This window comes from Bubalus bubalis, chromosome 4 (genome assembly GCF_019923935.1).
Source record: "Bubalus bubalis isolate 160015118507 breed Murrah chromosome 4, NDDB_SH_1, whole genome shotgun sequence".
In the NCBI taxonomy this organism is placed as follows: Eukaryota; Metazoa; Chordata; class Mammalia; order Artiodactyla; family Bovidae; genus Bubalus; species Bubalus bubalis.
This window is the reverse complement of record NC_059160.1, coordinates 37,460,675-37,482,186: the sequence shown is the minus strand read 5'-3', so window position 1 is coordinate 37,482,186 and position 21,512 is coordinate 37,460,675. Positions and strand designations below refer to the sequence as shown.

Sequence of the window (21,512 nt, the reverse complement as noted above, 5' to 3'; positions counted from 1 at the left end):
CCTCTGACTCCAAAGCCCAGTCTCTATGCCAGTGACTGCATAAATAACAACTTTGTCATTTCTGTTTCATCTTGAAACTTTTAACCTGAATTCAGATATGCATTTTCAAGCACACTTTGACAGTTTTTTCATGTCATACTGGTTGGATTCCTTTGGACAAAACTGGATAAAACTCAGGGATCACTGGAAACCTCAGTATGTCCTTTTGATAACTCTTAATGTGGCTTCAAGGAGAGAATCTCTGAGGGCAGTCTTCCCTTGAGAGAAGAGAGAGCAAAGATGCAGATAACTTTGATGTAGGCTTCAAGATTCTGTGGCATGACTTTTAAATCTAAGGCTTTATGCTTCCCAGGTCTTCCCAGGTGGCACTAGTGGTAAAGAATACACCTGTCAATTCAGGAGACATAAGAGGTGCAGGTTCAGTCCCTGGGCTGGGAAGATGCCCTGGAGAAGGAAATGGCAACCCACTCCAGGATTCTTGCCTGGAGAATCCCATGGACAGAGGAGCCTGGTGGGCTACAGTCCATAGGGTTGCAAAGAGTCGGACACGACTGAAGTGACTTAGCACATAAACTTCTTATCCTAAAGATTTTACCCACCTTAAACCTGTAGTTTCATAAATTTCTGAAGCTATGAAACTTTTCATTATTTTCTGACCCACCCCAACACCCCACAATTACCTCTTCACTGTGTTTTCTGTTAGGCTTATTTTTTGTATAATATTTTTAATTTTCTCCATCCAGCCTATGTGATCAGCTCCAAGTTCTTTCACTTGTAGACCCATCCGTGTATTCCAGTGGTTAAGCTGAAAGAACATGTTCTCCTGACTCCTACAGAGATATGATTATGATCAGTTTTAAGGTAGAAAATGGGAAACATTTCACAAATCCTAAAACCCCCTTTCTATGGGTGGCAAATAGGTCTGCTTATTCATTTTCTGTCACCAAAATAGGCCAGATAGGAACTTAGGCTTTAAGAAATGAGTTTGAACACTTATTTAATACCCATTTTAACAGACTTTTTTAAGGCTGGAGAAAATAAAGTATGTTTTATATTCAGTAAACAATGTAGATATATTTTTAATTTTCCTGCATGGAATGAATGTTAAGTGTTGATTTCAGGAAGGTGGTTGCATCTTGGTGAAGGAGAAGAAATTATATTAATACATAGGGAAAGGGTCCATAAGGATTCAACCATACATTTTTAATTATAATTAAAATATTTTTCATCTCTAGAAAATTACCTAAGAGTGATGAGATGTGTAATAAGTCCAGGATCCAAAGAAAAGCATGGAAAGAGAACTCCACGGTCTCCCTATGTCCCGCTTCATCTTTCTTGCTGGAATGGGTAGGTAGTTACTTGTGCATGTGATTGCTTTGTGGTTCAAGACATGTACTGATTTAAAATCTTCTAAGCTTTCTATAAGCACTCTGCTAAGTTTCATTCTCCCCTCCACAAAACACTACTCAGTGTTCCCTCTTGCATTCACCAAGGCTTACTGTTCAAGGATGTTCTCCTCTGAAAACTGCAAAGATGTGGATCCTTGGGGATCTTCATGTTGAATGTGATCTCTTTCTTGCTCATCCTGTTCACTCTGCAGGTCCTGGCCATGCCCAGCCTTCAGCTCCAACTTATCCTGATAAAGATCATGAAGGACAAAAGCAGAACAGAAGGTTTATCACAAGAGATGGTGACCCCTCTATGGTACCCCTGCCCTCATTACCCTTTCCGAGGCTGGAGTCGTCTGATGCATTTGTGAGGTAGGCTGACATCTCCTCTGCTCTGTGACAGAGGAAGGCTGGGGCAGGAATGTGGAGAGTAGGGAGAACAGATCAGCCTCTTATTGATATACCTCTACAGATCATTGGCCAAGTCAATAGGAACAGCATTCACCTATCTCTACAAATTGCTTTCGAGCACATCATCCTTTAAATGACAGCCCTGACATGGATAAATGTAGGTACTGAAATTCCCTAGGCCATTCATTCATATTTAGTGATTTGGCCAAGGTCACATGATGCAGTGAGTTCAGTGATGACCCCCCAAAAGATATGTCCATGTCCTAATACTAGGCCCCCTGAGAATGTGACCTTGTTTGGAAAAAAGGGTCTTTGCAGATGTAATGAAGTTAATAATGATCTTGAGATGAGATTACCTTGGATGACCTGGGTGGATCCTAAATCCTATGATGAGTGTCCTAATTAGAAACAGAAGAGGAGAAGACATAGACAGAGAAACTCATGTGGAGATGGAGGCACATTGTAGTTTTTGCAGCCACAAACTAAGGAATGCCCAGAGTCACCAAAATCTGGAAAAGGAATGGAAAAATTCTCCCCAAAAGCCTTCAGAGGAAGTGTGGTCTCGCTGACCCCTTGATTTTGGATTGTTGGCCTCCAGAACTATGACAGAATACATTTTTTTTTTGTGGCTTTAAACCACAAAGTCTAATTTGTTATAGCTACCACAAGAAATCAACCCATATGGCTGGTAAATATATGGACTAGAATTTGAACTAGGTTTTCTGATTCCCAAACCATGACTCTTTTCATTGTACCTAGGACTTGGGTTCAGATTAAGGAATACCTAGTTCCTACCTCTAGTGCTTTCACAACCCAGTGGCGTCTCACCAGAGATGAAGGTTTATTACATTTACAGATGAAGAAACCAAGGCTAGATTTTCGAAGTATGATGTGACTCCACTATCTCTTAGCTACCGCTTTGTAAATAAAAGGCTTCCACAATTTCAATTTCTTTCCACTAAATCTTTGGCCAGGATATTTAAAAGCAGCAGAAACACTGTGATGTAGAGAAAGACAACCACATTGGGAAGCAGAGAACCAGAGGTCTAAGGCTTGTTCTACTGCTGTGAGTGTTGAACAAGTCACTTAACCACCATAAAGCTCAGCTTCCTAGGCTAGTAAGAAAATTGAGCCAGACCATCTCTAGAGTTCTATGTCCAATAATCTCTGATGACATTTCATATCTTCATCAGTCATTGTACTGTAGTGGTTAATATATCACAGAAGAGTCAAAAGGCAAGAAATAGAAATAAAAAGAGTTTTTTAAAAAAAATCTACAGGACTAGGACTTCCCTGATGGTCCTGTGGTTAGGACTTTCCCTTCTAATGCAGAGAGTATGAGTTCAGTCCCTGGTGAGGGAGTTAGGATCCCACAGGCCTCATGGCCAAAAAAAGCCCAAAGCATAAAACAGGGGCAATATTGTAACACATTCAGTAAGGACTTTAAAAATAAGTTAATAAAACCTATAGGACTAAATAAAACCTACAGGACTAAACGCATAAAGAAATGTGTGTGTTTTTAAAATAGCAGACTAAATGTTGCATAAAATACACAGCCTAAGGGTTTCCCTCATAGCTCAGTCGGTAAAGAATCTGCCTGCAATGCAGGAAACCCAGGTTTGATCCCTGGGTTGTGAAGATGCCCTGGAGAAGGAAACGGCAATCCACTCCAGTATTCTTGTTTGGAAAATCCCATGGAGAGAGGAACCTGGTTGGCTACAATTCATGGGGTCACAGGAGTTGGACACGACTTAGCGACCAAACCAAGGGCATTGAAAGTGAAAGTTGCTCAGTCGTGTTTGACTCTTTGTGACTCTGAAGACTATATGGTCCATTGAATTCTCCAGGCCAGAATACTGGAGTGGGTAGCCTTTCCCTTCTGCAGGGGATCTTCCCAATACAGGGATCAAACCCAGGTCTCCTGCTTTGCAGGCTGATTCTTTACCATCTGAGCCACAAGGGAAGCTAAAAACATTACTTTCCATTTATGTGCAGCTTTTGGAAGAGCTCATATTCCTCAGAAAGTGAAAAATGGAACTCATATTTTCCCTCAACTAGTCTAGTTCCCACTCTTGTATATGGCCCCCCATTCATCCAAATGTCTCCGTCTGAAGACTGGAAGAAGTCCTTGAATTGTCATGGGAGACATTCTTTTCCCTCCTCGTTATCCATTTCATATCCGCTTAGTATAGTATCCACTAATACTGCTTATCTTTTCAGTCAGTGTCCATCTCTGCTCATGGCATCCCAGTCGGGGCCCTATCTCAAGTCCTCATCAGTTCCTGCCTCCTACTGGTGTCCTGGCTTCCTGCCTGCATCCTGCTCTATCCTGGCCTCAGCATCCTGCCTGCCTGCTTGCCGGTCATGCCTTTTCCTGCACCCTTCCTCTCTCACAACACTGTTTCTCTTTGACTCCTTTATCTTTGCATGTGCTATGCCTTCTTTCTGAAATGCTTTTCTTCTATCTAGACCATCTTTCAAAACTCAGTTGTCATATCCCCAGTCTTAAGCTCTCCCTCCTGTATACTTCATTAGTACATCTGCTCCTTCTAGGGTGGATTTTTTGTACACACCCTTGTTTTTGCCTGAGTCCCTCCTAGTGTGTGAGCTCACTGAAGGGAAAGAATTATATATATAATATCCTAGCACATTTGTTGTTGTTCAGTCACTCAGTCCTGTCCAACTCTTTGCGAGCCCATGGACTGCAGCATGCCAGGCTTCCCTGTCCTTCACCATCTTCTGGAGCTTGCTCAAACTCATGTCCAGTGAATCGATGATGCCATCCAACCATCTCATCCTCTGTTGTCCCTGTCTCCTAGCACATAGTGGATGCTAAGTGGTTATAGAAATACATTCTGTTTGTGAGAGATGCAAACAAAAGCAGGAAATAGGAAAGCCTGTTCACTGACCTAGCATCTGAAATCGGCACTATATATAGCAGTGCCAGGGACTGAAAATGGGAAACCAGTGCAAAATCTTCATTTCCAAGTGTTTTAGGGGGCTTTGATGGTTAGACATGGCAGCTTTGGCAGTCTAGCTAAAAAGCCTATTTTGTTAATTAAAAAAACAGTTGACCTTATTTTGCTCCTCTTAACTCTTTGTCCATTTCCTGAAATTGTCCTTTAAATCTTTGTCTTATAAAAGACAAATGTAAGATTATGCAAAGTAGAGACCTTCTGGTTTGCTTTCAGAGAATAAAAGGAAAAGATTTCTTCCTCAAGAAGTCATATGTTTGTCCTTTTTTCAGCACAGAGCTAAATTTATCAATAATTATTTGTTAATTATGTGACTGCATGTGATTTATTTTTCTGTAATTAAAGGTTTTTCCATATAAATAAATGAACATAAAGAAATACAATCATAAATTTTAAAAAATATTTTCTTAAACCTTTATGCCCTGACTTGAAGTTTGTAAGAAACAGTCTATAATAATGAAGGCATTATACCCTTCATATAGCCTGCGAGTGTAGACTATGTGATAAATCTTATGGAGTGAATAATTTTATTATCTAACTAGACTTGTTCTATTCCAGGCCAACAAGTGGTAGCATAATTGTTCACTGACTAATGGTAGGAACATTTTCCTGGAGTCCACTGACAAGGACCCCACAAAGAAGCAGATAACAGTCTTTATAGAGTTTTACCTTCAATTTATGTGTTCACTAAGTTCATGGCTCCCACATCTCGTTTTCCCTTTTCTTTCCCCTCTTTAAGACTCCTCTTCTAATTTAGAAGAGGAGTTTTTTGTTTTGTTTGTTTGTTGGTTTTTTTTTTTTTTTTTGTAATGGGTATCTGTCTCTTTCCACTTTTTTTTTTTTTTTAAAGTTGGAATATACTACCGTATTTTATTTTCTTTTTTTTTCTTTTTTTTTTAATTTTATTTTATTTTTAAACTTTACATAACTGTATTAGATTTGCCAAATATCAAAATGAATCCACCACAGGTATACATGTGTTCCCCATCCTGAACCCTCCTCCCTCCTCCCTCCCCATTCCATCCCTCTGGGTCGTCCCAGTGCACCAGCCCCAAGCAAATGGGTATCTGTCTCTTTCCACTTTTTGACTGTCTCATTATTATCTATACTCCACACATCTAACTCTATCCCTTCACGCCTTCTATCCCCTTCTCTTTCTTTTTTCTGTATATTTATTTTTATGTATTTGTTTTGCTGTACCAGGTCTAGTTACAGCACTCACGATCTTCTGTTGTTGCAGCCTGTGACATCTTTCAGTTGCAGCATGTGGACTCTTAGCTGTAGCATGTGGGATCTAGTTCCCTGACCAGGGATCAAACCCGATCGTCCTGCACTGGGAGCTCAGAGTCTTAGCCACTGGACCACCAGGGAAGTCCCACTTCTATTTCTTTTGTTTCTTTTTCTTTTTTCCCTTACTGCAGAGTCCTTGAAAGTAAAGTCCAGATTAGGATGTTCTTTGAGGACTCTTCCTTCTAAGGATTGTAGAGTTGGCTGGCTATCCCCAAGCCCAAAAAGTATTCAAAAGAGAAGTAGACAAAAAGATGAATCCTGGACTTCCTTTGAGGGTTGAATAAGCCTCAGAATAGGAAATACCCACTCCACAGATTGGAAAGCACCTTCCTCTATAGCCAGTAACCTGGGAAATCTATGGGGGAGATTTGCAAATCAGTAATAAAAGGAATCTTAGCCATGCATTTGCTTTGAACTAAATGAAAGCATAAACTCTTTCCATGACAAACTCCAGCATCAAGTTTCTCCATTCATGTCAGCTACATGACTGAATTTCAAAGACTGAGAGAGGTTCAGACTGAATTAAGAGTAAATTAGTGCTCATTTCAATAGCATATATACTAATATTTGAATGACACAGAGATTAACATGGCCCCTGAACAAGGATGACATGCAAATTCATGAAGTGTTCCATATTTTTTGAGAAAGTTAAAAAAAAAAAACTCATTTAAAATTGCTTCAAAAGGAATAAAACACCTAGGAATAAATAACCAAAGAGAATAAAGACCTATACTCTGAAAAGTATAAAAAAATTAATGAAGGAAATTGAAGATGATACAAGAAATGGAATGATATTCTGTGCTCTTGGATTGGAAGAATTAATATTATTAAAATGATCATACTACCCAAAACAGTCTACAGATTTAATGCAATCTCTATTAAAATACCCAGGACATTTTTCATAGAACTAAAACAAATAATAATAAAATTTATATGGAACCACAAAAAGACCCTAAATTACCAGAACAATCCTGAGAAAAAAGAAAAAAGCTGAAGGTATCACCCTTCCAGACTTTAAACTATACAACAAGACTACAGTAATTGAAACAGCATGGTACTAGCACATAGATCAATGGAACAGAATAGAGAGCCCAGAAATAAACCCACACATCTATGGTTAATTAGTCTTTAACAAAGAAGACAAGAATATACAATGGAGAAAAGACAGTCCCTTCAATAAGTGGTGCTGGAAAATCTGGACAATCACATATAAAACAATGAGATTAGAACATTTCCTTACACCGTAACAAAAATAAACTCAAAATGGTAAATTGTTAGAAGAGAACATAGGCAGAACACACTTTGACATAAATTGCAGCAATATTTTTTTGTGATCTGCCTAAGGCAAAAAATAAAATAAAAGCAAAAATAAACAAATGGGACATAAACAGAAAAGTGGTATCACCTCACACCAATCAGAATGGCCATCATCAAAAAGTCTGCAAGTAACAAACACTGGAGAGGGTGTGGGGAAAACGGACCCCTCCTTACAGTGTTGGTGGCACTGTAAATTGTTTGAGACCCCATGGACCATAGCCTCCCAGGCTCCTCTATCCATGGAATTCTCCAGGTAAGAATACTGGAGTGGGTTGCCATGCGCTTTTCCAGGGGATCTTCCTGACCCAGGGATCAAACCCAGGTCTCCTGAAACGCAGACAGATTCTTTATTGTTTGAGCTACTCGGAAAGTCCACGGATATTCCTTAAAAAACTAAAAATGAAGTTACCATATGAGCCTGCAATCCCACTTCCGGGCACATACCTGGAGAAATCGAATCCTTTATGATGACCTAAATCAAATCCCTTGTGATTATACTGTGGAAGTGACAAATACATTCAAGGGATTCAATCTGATAGACAGAGTGCCTGAAGAACTATGGACAGAGGTTTGTGACATTGTACAGGAAGCGGTGATCAAAACCATCTCCCAGAAAAAGAAATGCTAAAAGGCAAAATGGTTGTCTGAGGAGGTCTTACAAATAGCTGAGAAAAGAAGAGAAATGAAAGGCAAAGGAGAAAAGGAAAGATATATCCATCTGAATGCAGACTTTCAAAGAATATCTGGAGAAAATCATAAGTCAAAAGGATACATGCACCTACGGTAGCACTATTTCCAATAGCCAAGACATGGAAGCAGCCTAGATGTCCAGTGACAGATGAATTTAGATAAAGGAATAGATAATAGAATATTACTCATCCACAAAGAAGAATGAAATAATCCCATTTGTAGCAATATGGATGAACCTAGAGATTATCATTCTAAGTGAAGTAAGCAGGGCAGAGAAAGACAAATATCAGATGATATCACTTATACGTGGAATCTAATACATTTATTTATTTTCTTGGGTTCCAAAATCACTGTGAATGGTGACTGCAGCCATGAAATTAAAAGATGAGTAATGGATCTCTGTAATGCATCCTATTGGGAGACAATTTACAATTCAAGAACAAACCTACATAGAGTAATTTTCTCTGAGGTGAAACATGTCACAGTTATTTTGTAAATTACAAGAACAAAAATAATGTAGCACAATTCTCTGTATGGGAACACTAGGAAGTCCGTTGTGTAATAACAGCTGCCTTCAGAAGAAAGAGTACCTCCCTCTTTTTCAAGCTCTGAACATCTTGTACCTGTTAGGAGGAAACCTTAAGATACATCCTTACCATTTTAGGATATGAAATGTGAAGTTTCTTTCTTCACCCACTGTGATGTTTAAATCTGTCTCTTACCCATGTTTTAGTCTCCAAATCTTGAAGGAAATCAGTTTGAAGGTTTTCAGAGAAAATGTCTTCATCATCTGTTCTGTCCAAGTTGTGGTCCATTTTGGTAAATTCCCTTAGCAAACTGTAGGTCACACGATGGAGAGGTTGTTATTACATCTTCAGTCTACAGTTTAGGCCTTCCCCAAACATTTCTAGAGGAAGAACACCTGGATCTTTCTGGCCCCAAAAAGCACCTGCTACTCTTGTACTGATTTTATTCTGTGTGAGTAATGTCTAGTACAGTGTATTACTCGAGACAGAAATAGAGAGGCTGGATAAATATTTGTTGACTGACTTAATAAACGATTTAACAGTGAGATTCTGAATTCTAAAGCCACTGCACAAACATACTGTGTGTGTGCAAATGTATGTGTAAAATAAACAAATAATAAATGTTCTTCTTTTAAAAGTATAATTAAAAAGTATCATATGGTAAAACCCTGGTAGTTCAGCAGTTAGGAATCCACGATTTCACTGCTGAAGGCCTGGGATTGACCCCTGCTTGGGGAACTAAGACCCTATAGGCCATGCAGCATGGCACCTCCCCCACCCCCAAAGAAGAGTGTCCTATGGTTCATAGGAAAGGAGTAAGTCTGTGCTACCGTCATGATCTCTAGACCCAGAGATGTCCTCCTCCCAACATTCACTAGTTTATTTATTCTTCCACAGAGATTCTATGCATAAATAAGCAGCTATGTTTATGTAAATATATATATGCTTTTAAAAATACAAATTAGAGGATATTACATACACTGACTGTACTTTATAGGGCTTCTGTAGAAGTTCAGACAGTAAAGCACCCACCTGCAATGCAGGAGACCAGGGTTCAATCCCTGGGTCAGAAAAATCCCCTGGAGAAGGAGATGGCCACCCACTCCAGTATTCTTGCCTGGAGAATTCTATGGACAGAGGAGCCTGGAGGGCTACAGTCCACAGAGTGGCAAAGAGTTGGACATAACTAAGTGACTAATACACATATGCTGTACTTTATATTTCTTTTTTAATGACTTCTTTTGGAGTCCATTTCATATTAGTACTTATAGAGCTGCCTCATTTTAAACATTGTTATATGGTATTCCCTCCTGAGGCTATATCATAATTTGCTAATCAATTCTCTATTTATGTTTATATGCATTGTTTCTAATCAATTACCACTAGAAACAATGCTGCAATGAATATCCCTACACATCTATGTGTATATGTGCAAGAATATCTATTGAATAAGCTCTACAATAGAATTTCTGGGTCAGTAGACACATATACTTTAAAAATGTGTGTGTGTGTGTACACTCAGTAGCTCAGTCATGTCTGACTCTTTGCTACCTCATGGACTGTAGTCTGCCAGGCTCCTCTGTCCAGGGATTTTTCCAGGCAAGAATACTGGAGTGGGTTGCCATTTCCTCCTCTAGGGGATTTTCCCAACCCAGGGATCAAACCCGAATCTCTGGCGTCTCCTGCATTGGCAGGTAGATTCTTTACTACTATGCTACCTGGGAAGCCCAAAATTTTGATAGAGTTTACCAAATTATGTTTTAAAGAGGCTAAATCCATTTAAAATTCCAGAAAAAAAAATGATGAAAGTTCCTGTTTTCCCATTCTTTTCTAAAATCATGTATTAGAAACGTTTTTGATCTTTGTCAATCTGGTAAATTTAAACTGGTTTATCACTGTAGTTTTAATCTCTTTTTATGAGAGTTTGAACATCTTTACCTGTGTGTATAAAACTCATTTGTGTTTCCTTTGTTGTGGTAATTGTGTTGATAATCCCTTGCCTATTATCTATTGGACTATTGTTATTTTGCTGGACTGCATATATGTGTGTAGATGTGTACACACACACACACACACGTACTCACATATACTTTTGAATGATCACAATATACAAGTGATAAAGGCCTATGGCAGTAGTTTCTTATATATGGGTCTTGAACCTTGAGGTGCGGGGCCTTCTCTACCTATCCTTCAGAGAAAGTGGTCCTGGAATCAATAGACATTTCTATAGAATCAAAAAATACTGCTGACATATAAACATAACATAACAGAAACATATACTGTCTCCAAATGTATATGCTACTGTTATTAATAAGTTATAAATGAATTTTAAAACATCTTTGATGTAGTAGCTTTTTTGACATATGAGAGGTTCTGAGAAATCTTTTCCTTTAAAAAATTGCTTTTGATTTAAAAAGGTTGTAAACCATTTTTATAGTATAAAAGGTTGTAAACAATTTTATCATATATTGACAAATGCATGTATGTATTTATATGAATATTTGTACTTCCTCTACTCTAGAAACCATTTTAAATGGTTGATATCTTTAGCAGGTGAAGATAATGAAAGTACAATACATCAACATTTTTCCACAAACTGAGACTAGAATTTTGACCATTCCTATCCCATAGAAAAGAAATGCAAAAAAGCAAAATGGCTATCTGTGGAGGCCTTACTAATAGCTGTGAAAAGAAGAGAAGCGAAAAGCAAAGGAGAAAAGGAAAGATATAAACATCTGAATGCAGAGTTCCAAAGAATAGCAAGAAGAGATAAGAAAGCCTTCTTCATCGACCAATGCAAAGAAATAGAGGAAAACAACAGAATGGGAAAGACTAGGGATCTCTTCAAGAAAATCAGAGATACCAAAGGAACATTTCATGCAAAGATGAGCTCGATAAAGGACAGAAATGGTATGGACCTAACAGAAGCAAAAGATATTAAGAAGAGATGGCAAGAATACACAGAAGAACTGTACAAAAAAGATCTTCATGACCTAGATAATCATGATGGTGTGATCACTGACCTAGAGCCAGCCATCCTGGAATGTGAAGTCAAATGGGCCTTAGAAAGCATCACTACGAACAAAGCTAGTGGAGGTGATGGAATTCCAGTTGAGCTATTCCAAATCCTGAAAGATGATGCTGTGAAAGTGCTGCACTCAATATGCCAGCAAATTTGGAAAACTCAGCAGTGGCCACAGGACTGGAAAAGGTCAGTATTCATTCCAATCCCAAAGAAAGGCAATGCCAAAGAATGCTCAAACTACCACACAATTGCACTCATCTCACATGCTAGTAAAGTAATGCTCAAAATTCTCCAAGCCAGGCTTTAGCAATATGTAAACCATGAACTTCCTGATGTTCAAGCTGGTTTTAGAAAAGGCAGAGGAACCAGAGATCAAATTGCCAACATCCGCTGGATCATGGAAAAAGCAAGAGAGTTCCAGAAAAACATCTATTTCTGCTTTATTGACTATGCCAAAGCCTTTGACTGTGTGGATCACAATCAACTGTGGAGAATTCTGAAAGAGATGGGAATACCAGACCGCCTGACCTGCCTCTTGAGAAATTTGTATGCAGGTCAGGAAGCAACAGTTAGAACTGGACATGGAACAACAGACTGGTTCCAAATAGGAAAAGGAGTTCGTCAAGGCTGTATATTGTCACCCTGTTTATTTAACTTAGATGCAGAGTACATCATGAGAAACGGTGGACTGGAAGAAACACAAGCTGGAATCAAGATTGCTGGGAGAAATATCAATAACCTCAGATATGCAGATGACACCACCCTTATGGCAGAAAGTGAAGAGGAACTCAAAAGCCTCTTGATGAAAGTGAAAGTGGAGAGTGAAAAAGTTGGCTTAAAGCTCAACATTCAGAAAACGAAGATCATGGCATCCGGTCCCACCACTTCATGGGAAATAGATGGGGAAACAGTGGAAACAGTGACTGAATTTATTTTTCTGGGCTCCAAAATCACTACAGATGGTGACTGCAGCCATGAAATTAAAAGACGCTTACTCCTTGGAAGGAAAGTTATGACCACCCTAGATAGCATATTAAAAAGCAGAGACATTACTTTGCCAACAAAGGTTCGTCTAGTCAAGGCTATGGTTTTTCCTGTGGTCATGTATGGATATGAGAGTTGGACTGTGAAGAAGGCTGAGTGCCGAAGAATTGATGCTTTTGAAGTGTGGTGTTGGAGAAGACTCTTGAGAGTCCCTTGGACTGCAAGGAGATGCAACCAGTCCATTCTGAAGGAGATCAGCCCTGGGATTTCTTTGGAAGGAATGATGCTAAAGCTGAAACTCCAGTACTTTGGCCACCTCATGTGAAGAGTTGACTCATTGGAAAAGGCTCTGATGCTGGGAGTGATTGGGGGCAGAAGGAGAAGGGGACAACAGAGGACGACAGAGGATGAGATGGCTGGATGGCATCACTGACTCAATGGACGTGAGTCTGAGTGAACTCCGGGAGTTGGTGATGGACAGGGAGGCCTGGCATGCTGCGATTAATGGGGTCGCAAAGAGTCGGACATGACTAAGCGACTGATCTGATCTGATCTGATTGACATATCTGCCTAGTTTCTGACTGTGTGTCCCTTTACTGTCTCATTGGAACTACCACACTAGATATTCATTAGGTCAAAACTAGAAGAATTGTAGAGAAGGATGTTAACCCAAACCCTGAACTTGGAAATCTCATCCTTTGGTCCTACCAGCCTGAGGAAGTCTCCAGACAAGACGAAGGACCAAGGACCAAAGACCAAGACAAAGGACTCCAGGAGCTCAGCCCTGACTTGCTTCTGCACTGTGCCTTCAGCCACATCGATGTTTTGAAGAAAGCCATTGTTTTTCTCTGTCAACTCTTGCTCCTTCCCAACCAGCTTCATCTGCAGAGGCATCTCATCATTTAGCTTCGTGAGAGCCATCTCTTCAGCACAGCAGGGGTGATGGTATATTTCTTTGTACTGTAAAGCTGATGTTTGTTTTATTCTTTTCATATTGTGGACAAGTCAGTTATTTCTCATTTTTCACTACTATAAACAATATAGTGGGCTTCTCTGGTGGCTTAGACAGTAAAGCATCTACCTGCAATGCAGGAGACCCAGGTTCAGTCCCTGGGTTGGAAAAATCCCCTGGAGAAGGAAATGGCAACCCACTCCAGTATTTTGCCTGGAAAATCCCATGGACAGAGGAGCCTGGCAGGCTCCAGTTCATGGGGTTGCAAAGAGTCAGACATGACTGAGCAACTAACACACAATCAATATAGTAATGAATATCCCTGTTTGGGAATTTTCAGTGCATCTCTATTAGTTACTTAGAATACTTCCTTAGAATTGGAACTCCTGGTAATATTATATACTGATTTTTTTAAGGATTTAGAAAAATATTCCCAAATTTCTTTCTTAAAGGTTCAACCATTATACAATATATGTCCGGTAGCTGTGTATGAGAACAAGAAACTTCCTGCCTGCCTGACAGGCAAGTGTTAGCTGGAGAGCAGAGAACTGAATTGTTAAGACTATGTACGTAGTGAGAAAAATCATAGTGAAAGGAAATAGGAAAGAAGGTAGAAAGGGTGAGACAGATTCTGGAAAGCTCATATGAAAAGCCACAAGAAAGTATTTAAGTGAAATGTAACTGGTAGTAATCGGAGAAGGCAATGGCAACCCACCCCAGTACTCTTGCCTGGAAAATCCCATGGACTGAGGAGCCTGGTTGGCTGCAGTCCATGGGGTCTCTAGGAGTCGGACACGACTGAGCGACTTCACTTTCACTTTTCACTTTCATGCATTGGAGAAGGAAATGGCAACCCACTCCAGTGTTCTTGCCTGGAGAATCCCAGGGACGGGGGAGCGCTGTCGTCTCTGGGGTCACACAGAGTCGGACATGACTGAAGTGACTTAGCAGCAGCAGCAGCAGCAACTGGTAGTAATGAGCAGAGATCAGAGGGTTGTGTGTTAGCCCTCAGTTGTATCTGGCTCTTTGTGACCCCATGGACTGTAGCCAGCCAGCCTCCTCTGTTCATGGTGATTCTCCAGGCAAGAATTCTGGAGTGGAGTTGGGTTACAATTCTCTTTTCTTCTGCCATTCTGTTCTTCCCAACCCAGGGATCAAATCTGGGTCTCCTGCATTTCAGGCATATTCTTTACCATCTGAGCCGCCAGAACAAGCAGAGATCAGAGGACTGTACCCAGCCCTAAACAGCAAGAAATCTTCTCCTCTGGGCACTCAAATGGGTGACTGTAATAAATTGTCACAGAGGGTGGTCTGGACCTCAGGACCTTGAGAGACAGAATTCCTAAGGGACAGACGGGACTGTAGACTGACAAAACAGGAAGTGATTGGCAAGCATTTTTCTGGAAGAGTGATTTATGGCTATGATTAGGAACAGATGGAGGGAAAAACACTGGGAACCATAGAGATACTGGAATCATCTGGGCAACCAAGGGCTGGCCAATCAGTCTGTGGCAAAACTAAGCTTTATCTTTAAAAAAATTTTTTTTGTTGTACTGAGTCTTCCTTGCTGCACACAGATTTTCTCTAGTTGCAGGAAACAAGGGCTACTGTTGTTGTGTAGGCTTCCCATTGCAGTGGTTTCTCTCATTGCAGAGCACAGGCTCTAGGCACATAGGCTCCCGTAGTTGCGGTGCATGGGCTTAGTTGCCCCGCGCCATGTGGGATCTTACTGGACCAGAGATCAAGCCCATGTTCCCTGCATTGGCAGACAAATTCTTAACCACCGGACCACCAGGGAAGTCCTGAGCTTCATCTTTGACCTATGTGGGGACCCACAGTGGATGTGGGGCAAAGGGGACTCCTGTGAAGGAGAAGCTACAGGAAGATGCCAGAACCTAGAGTGTGACAAAGAAGAATAAATCTTTCATCTCTTTCAGGAAGGACTCTGTGACCTGCCCCATCTCATATAGCTCCCATCTGGACAGTTTGTCTTGTGTCCTGAAGATGGTAAACATTACCAAGGCAACTCCAAACTCTGAAAGATGAATGATCACTTAGTTCTGCTGAGTTTTGTGCCTCTTTCCTGTCCAAAACTAAAATATGCTACAAATAATAAGATTTCCTTATTTTGGTAACTCTTTGGCATCCTAATGGCTTCCATTGGTTGATTTAAAGGAAAATCTCTTCCTCTAAAATCAAGTAGCTTCACAAATTCTGTCCCCAAACATTTTCTCACATTTCAAACAACAACAGTCAGAGTCCTAATGATGGCTTATGTTTGTGCAGCTCCTAATAAATTACGAAGTACCTCTCACACATTTCTTTATCTGTGTGCACGCTTAGTCACTTAGTCGTGTTTGACCTTTTGTCATCCCATGGACTGTAGCCCACCAGCCTCCTCTGTTCATGGGATTCTCCAGGCAAAAATTTTAGAGTGGGTAGCCATTCCTTTCTCCAAGGGATCTTTCCGACCCAGGGATTGAACCTGGGTCTCCTGCATTGCAGGCAGATTCTTTACTGTCTGAGCCTCCAGGGAAGCCCTTCTTATCCAGTTCCCACAACAGCACAGTGAAAAAGTTTTTGTTGCTGTTGTCTGGTTGCTAAGTTGTGTCTGACTCTTTTGTGACCCCATGGGCTGTAGCCCACTGAGCACCTTTGTCTGTGGGATTTCCCAGGCAAGAATATTGGAGTGGGTTGCCATTTCATCCTCCAGGGGATCTTTCACAACCCAAGAATCAAACTCATGTCTCCTTCAGCTCCTGCATTGGCAGGAGGATTCAAAGGTATTAGCCCCATTTTCTGTGACTCTGGGAGATGGTGTAATGTATTTAGAATTGTATAGCAAAGCCAGGACCCAGAACGTCCATGTCCTCACAGCTACTTGTAAGAGATTTCTCCCACACACTAAAGATAATCTAGACCGTGCTCTCCAATAAAACTTTCTGTGAGGGTAGAAATGTTCTCTACACTGTTCAGTTCAATAGTACCAGCCATCTATGTCTACCTATGAGCAACTGAGATGTGACTAATGCAACCGAGGAATGAATTTTTGATTTAACTGAAATACACTTAAATTTAAACAGTCATATGGGCTTCCCTGGTAGCTTATAGGGTAAAGCATCTGCCTGCAATGCAGGAGACCTGGGTTCGATACCTGGGTCAGGAAGATCCCCTGGAGAAGGAAATGGCAACCCACTCCAGTACTCTTGCCTCGAAAATCCCATGGATGTAGGAGCCTCGTAGGCTACAGTCCATGGTTCACAAAGAGTCAGACACGACTGGGCAACGACACGAGGAACAGGGATGGAGCAAGGGGCTACCATATTGGACAACATGGTCCAGAATTTTCTGGACCAGGGATCCACAAGCTATCTTTTGCAGGGCAAATCTATCCTGCTTTCTGTTTCTGTAAATAACATTTTTTTTTTTAAAACACAGCCACACCCATTCCTTCACATATTGTCTGTGAGTGCTTTGGTGCTGCTATGACAGAGTGGAATGGTTGCAAGAGGGACCTAAATTTGGCATGTAGAGCCAAATATTCACTTTCTGGCCCTATAGGAAAAAAAAAATTGCCAACCCCTGTTCCAGACCATCTTTTTCTATGATAGTGGGTGTTTCCTACAATGAATCAAGTGATTGCAGTAAATTACAACTTCACGACTTCCCTGGTGATCAGTGGTTAAGAATCCGCCTGCCAATGCAGGGGACAAGTCTGATCACTAGCCCAGGAACATTCCACATGCCATGAACCATAACTACTGAGCTTGTGTTTTAGAGCCCATGCTCTGCAACAAGTGAAGTCACTGCAGTGAGAAGCCCACACGCTGCCACTAGAGAGTATCCCCTGCTTGCCACAACTACAGAAAGCCTGTGTGGAGCAACAAGACTCAGCACAGCCAAAAATAAAATAAACTAAATAAATAAAAAGAAAAGATTTTGGATTTTAGAGAGTCAGGCTGAGTTCATATCACAGCATCAATACATAGCAGCTGGACATAATCTTTAGGTTCTAGGTCTTACTTTCCTCATCTGTGGAATGGGGCTTAACAGTGTCAGATAGATGCAAACACTTGGCGATGATTTCTATCTATTTATAATTAAAATAGAAATGGGAGCTATTGTAAGGTATCTTTGGCCTCAAATATTACAATAATTATAACAACAATAATAATATGCTTACACATGTGCGGCACCTTCAGTTTATAAGGCGCTTTCACTAAGGCATTTCTCTAATCCTCATCTCCACCCTATATAGTCAGTCAACCAAAGCAGATTTTATTACTTTTTTAGATGTAGAAACTGAGAGAAATGATCCATGATCTATCCAAAACTTTATTGCTAGAAAATGGTAGAAACAGGATTTTAACCTGTAAATTTTGGCTACAAGTTTTGCAATCATCTTACTATTAAATGTAAATTTGATGCCCACTATGTTTTCAGGCTAAAGAATTCACCTGCATGCAGGAGACAGGGTTCAATCCCTGCATCTGGAAGATCCCCTGGAGAAGGAAATGGTAACCCATTCCTGTATCCTTACCTGGAAAATCCCATGGAGAGAGGAGTCTAGTGGGCTACAATCCATGGGGTTGCAAAAGAGTCAAACACGACTTAGTGACTAAACAGCAAAATAATATTTTCATGGGTCAGTCAGCAGCCTTCTTACCTCAAAATAAAACCATCTTTTGAAGCACCTTATAGTTATGTAGTGTGGGTCCTTGCTACTCAAAGTATGGTCTGCAGATCAGCAGCAGCAGTATCAAATGGGAGCTTGAATCTCAGATCTCACCCTAGATTCACTGAATCAGCTTCTGCATTTTCACAAGATCCCAGGGGATTCCTAATCCTGTTAAAGTTTGGAAGTGTCTGCACTCTAGGCCTCATCAGCTAGAATCTGTCTTCTCCCTCCTCCACCTTGGCTCTTCATTCCTATATGTTTACACTATGGGCCTCTAGGAATTTTGGGTACAACTGAGTGAATCCCTCCTCCTTCCCCCTCTACACTTCATCAAAACCTTTAAAGTTACAAATTTGGAGAAGTGTTAGTCAAAAGGAACAGAACAACTGTTTCAAAAAACAGCTGATGAAATCTATAATTTACATTTTTTGGACATTTTCTCCAGGCCAGACCACCTACCTGCTAGCTGGTCAGTTTGGGATCTCAAAAAATTTATAGCATGATATTAAGAATCAGGGATTTGGTGTCATCTTGGCCCTGGCACGGTTATAATGAGCCGGTATGGCTGTGAAATTGTATATACCTGGTAATATCCTTGCTCCTTCCAATCTGATGATCACAGATACCTCTAAGTTCAGTGGGATAGGCTAGAAACAGTCAAGTTTCCCTGGAGAGTTCTGGTGATGCTGGGTCCTCCTTTCCCCAACAGCAAAGGCAGAGAGGAGGCCATTGATGAGGGTGCACACCCAGGCAGGTGAGTTTGCAGTTGGACTTGCCCTCTTTGACATTCCGCTTAGAATGCAGCACATGTGACCCTTCAACCCCCTCTCACAAGGTTCCAGGGACATAGTGCTCTCCTGCTTTTCTTTTACTTGTGTCTCCAGCCTGTCTCCAAGCTTCCTTGCTTCTCTTGCCAACTCTTTGGAAATGAAATCCTGCCCTGGCCTCAACCCTCTGTCCATCCATCCACTGGGGTCCAACAGGAGGCTCTGGGAGGATCTTCCAACCACAGCTTCTCCCACGTCTGCCCTTTCATCTCCTTGCCTAAACAAGGCATCCAAGACCTTCTATGATGGAGGACAGAACTTCACCTACTCCTTCCCCACTTCAGCAGAAATGAGGAAGCAGTTTATCAACTTGCAAACCAGGGCTGCCCCTACTCTATGGCTCGGTCACCTATTTGCCTTTGAGGTCCACATTTCCTCTTACTGCCCTCCACAACCCACTTTCACTTCCTCTAGGAATTTGATGCCAGGTTCACATTTCCTCCCACATCTCATCTTCTTCCATCATTCTTGAGGAATCCAGCAGATAACATTCTGACTTTATAGGTTCTCAGCCCCTCAACTCTTAAGGCTTTCCCCTTCACCTGCCAAAATTATTCAGCAGCACTGAGACCAAACACAGAACTTTACTTTATAAGCATGAACATTAGAATTAGATTGTTGATGGAGACCTGGGTTTGCCATTTATTAGCTATTTGATTTGCAGCAAAATTTAAACTTTTGTCTGAAAAATGGGGCTGAGGCTACCTGCCTAATTGGTTTGCTGGGAAGATGGAGGCAATAATGTGAGGAAGGAGTTTGGGGTCAGGCTGGACAATTGCTAGTGCTCCCACCAGAATGTGGGCTCCTTGAAGACGGGATGTTTGTGTGTGTTGACTGCTGCATCCCCAGCACTAGAAGGGGGTTGGTACATAATAGGTATTCAGCAAAATTGTGTCAAAGAAATGGGGTGAATGCATATATGGTGGCCATGGTTTTTATGGCAACATTTTGGGTCTTATCAGCACTCTGAGTGTTTCCTCAGCTAGAAGCTTAATCTAAGATGTCTCATATCCCTCCTGGACTTCCCTAAGCTCCCTTCCTACCTGGGAACCCAGACGACCTCGCGTTGAGTTCTCTCACAGTGCCCGGGAGGCCCAGCTTCAGCCTTGGGTTCTTGCTTGATATTATGACTAGGCTCCTAGCTTTGGTTGTCCTAGGTGACTTCATGTTTCTTTAGAAGACTGTTATGAGTGGTTCCACCACAATTTAACAGCAACACATGCAGGCAGGCTAAGTCACTCAGTCGTGTCCAATTCTTTGTGACCCCATGGACTGTACCTGCCAGGCTCTTCTGTCCATGGGCTTTCCCAGGCAAGAATACTGGAGTGGGTTGCCATGCCCTCCTCCAGGAGATCTTCCCAATCCAGAGATCAAACCTGCATCTCTTATGTCCCCTGTATCGGCAGGCAGGTTCTTTACCACTAGCACCCCCGGGAAGCCTTTAACAACGATAACACCAGCAATAATAGTATCTTACACTTACTGAATGTTTTTACTAATGTGCCAGGCACTCTTCTAAGTGTCACATGTAGGACCTAATTTAACTCTTACTACTTTCCAAATACAGAGGGATCTGGGATTCAAACCTAAAACTGCCTAGTCTGGCTCCCAGGATCATGTCCTTAAGAACTCCTGTATAGGACAATTCTTCCCATTGGGTTCTCACTGTTCCTCAGTGCACTGTTATGCATCTCTTGTTGCCTCCCAAACATGTGGGCCCCAGCAGCTGCTTCCTGTCTTGCTCGGTTCCTTTCCCACTCTGCCCACTGGATCTTTCTGCAAGCAGTGACCCGGCCACCGCATTACTGCACAGATGGAGGCCGCCTGATGAGAATCTTCCCCCATCACTCACCACACAGCTCCTCTGTGTAGCACTTCTCCATTCAGAACTCGCCATGTATCCCTCATCCTCGCCCTCTGCCCTTCTAAGCTCAGAGAAAGTCCTTTCCCACTCTCCTTTCTTCAGGCTCCCTTGAAGACCCTTGATTGTTTGTAGGTGGCAGGGATGGGGGAGGGCAGGATCCTCTACCATCAGTTATCAATTCTCTTGCAATTTCCAAAACTCTTTTCCAGATTCACTTCAGGCATCCCATGAAGGAGTGCACATTTTCTTAGAGGAAGCAGACATGCAAGTATACTTCTTACATCTTCCAGCTCTGCCTCTGTACTATTACTTTGCAAACAGGTCCTATTTCTCCACTTGTAGAACAATATCCTTCACCCTGTGTATTTGAACTACCATCTTTTTTCTCTCTGTTCTTTTAACATTTCTCAAAATTCCAGAGACTATGTGTTGCTCATCTCATGGTGGTGGTTGCCTTTAGTCACTAAATCATGTCGAACTCTTGAGATCCTATGGACTGTAGCCCACCAAGCTCCTCTATCCATGGGACTCTCCAGGCAAGAATGCTGGAGTGGGTTGTCATTTCCTTCTCCAGGGAATCTTTC

At 41.4% G+C, this 21,512-nt stretch overlaps 1 protein-coding gene and 1 non-coding gene across 2 annotated transcripts in view; one reads left to right on the top strand and one right to left on the bottom strand.

Annotated features, from left to right (window-relative positions):
• SMCO2 (single-pass membrane protein with coiled-coil domains 2) overlaps positions 1 to 19,002 on the bottom strand; it is a 42,183-nt gene extending 23,181 nt beyond the window's left edge. Inside the window, exons 1-4 of the mRNA XM_025282429.3 lie at positions 18,821 to 19,002; positions 8,794 to 8,908; positions 1,500 to 1,636; positions 681 to 830 (exon numbers count right to left, since the gene is read on the bottom strand). Of these exons, the coding sequence (XP_025138214.3) occupies positions 681 to 830; positions 1,500 to 1,636; positions 8,794 to 8,886 (380 nt within the window). The 5' untranslated portion in view covers positions 8,887 to 8,908; positions 18,821 to 19,002. The remainder of the gene's footprint in view (positions 1 to 680; positions 831 to 1,499; positions 1,637 to 8,793; positions 8,909 to 18,820) is intronic.
• Positions 6,601 to 6,704, top strand: LOC112584769. Its single transcript, XR_003109175.1, has one exon. It is a non-coding gene; the product is annotated as a U6 spliceosomal RNA (small nuclear RNA).
• Positions 19,003 to 21,512: the final 2,510 nt, after the last annotated feature.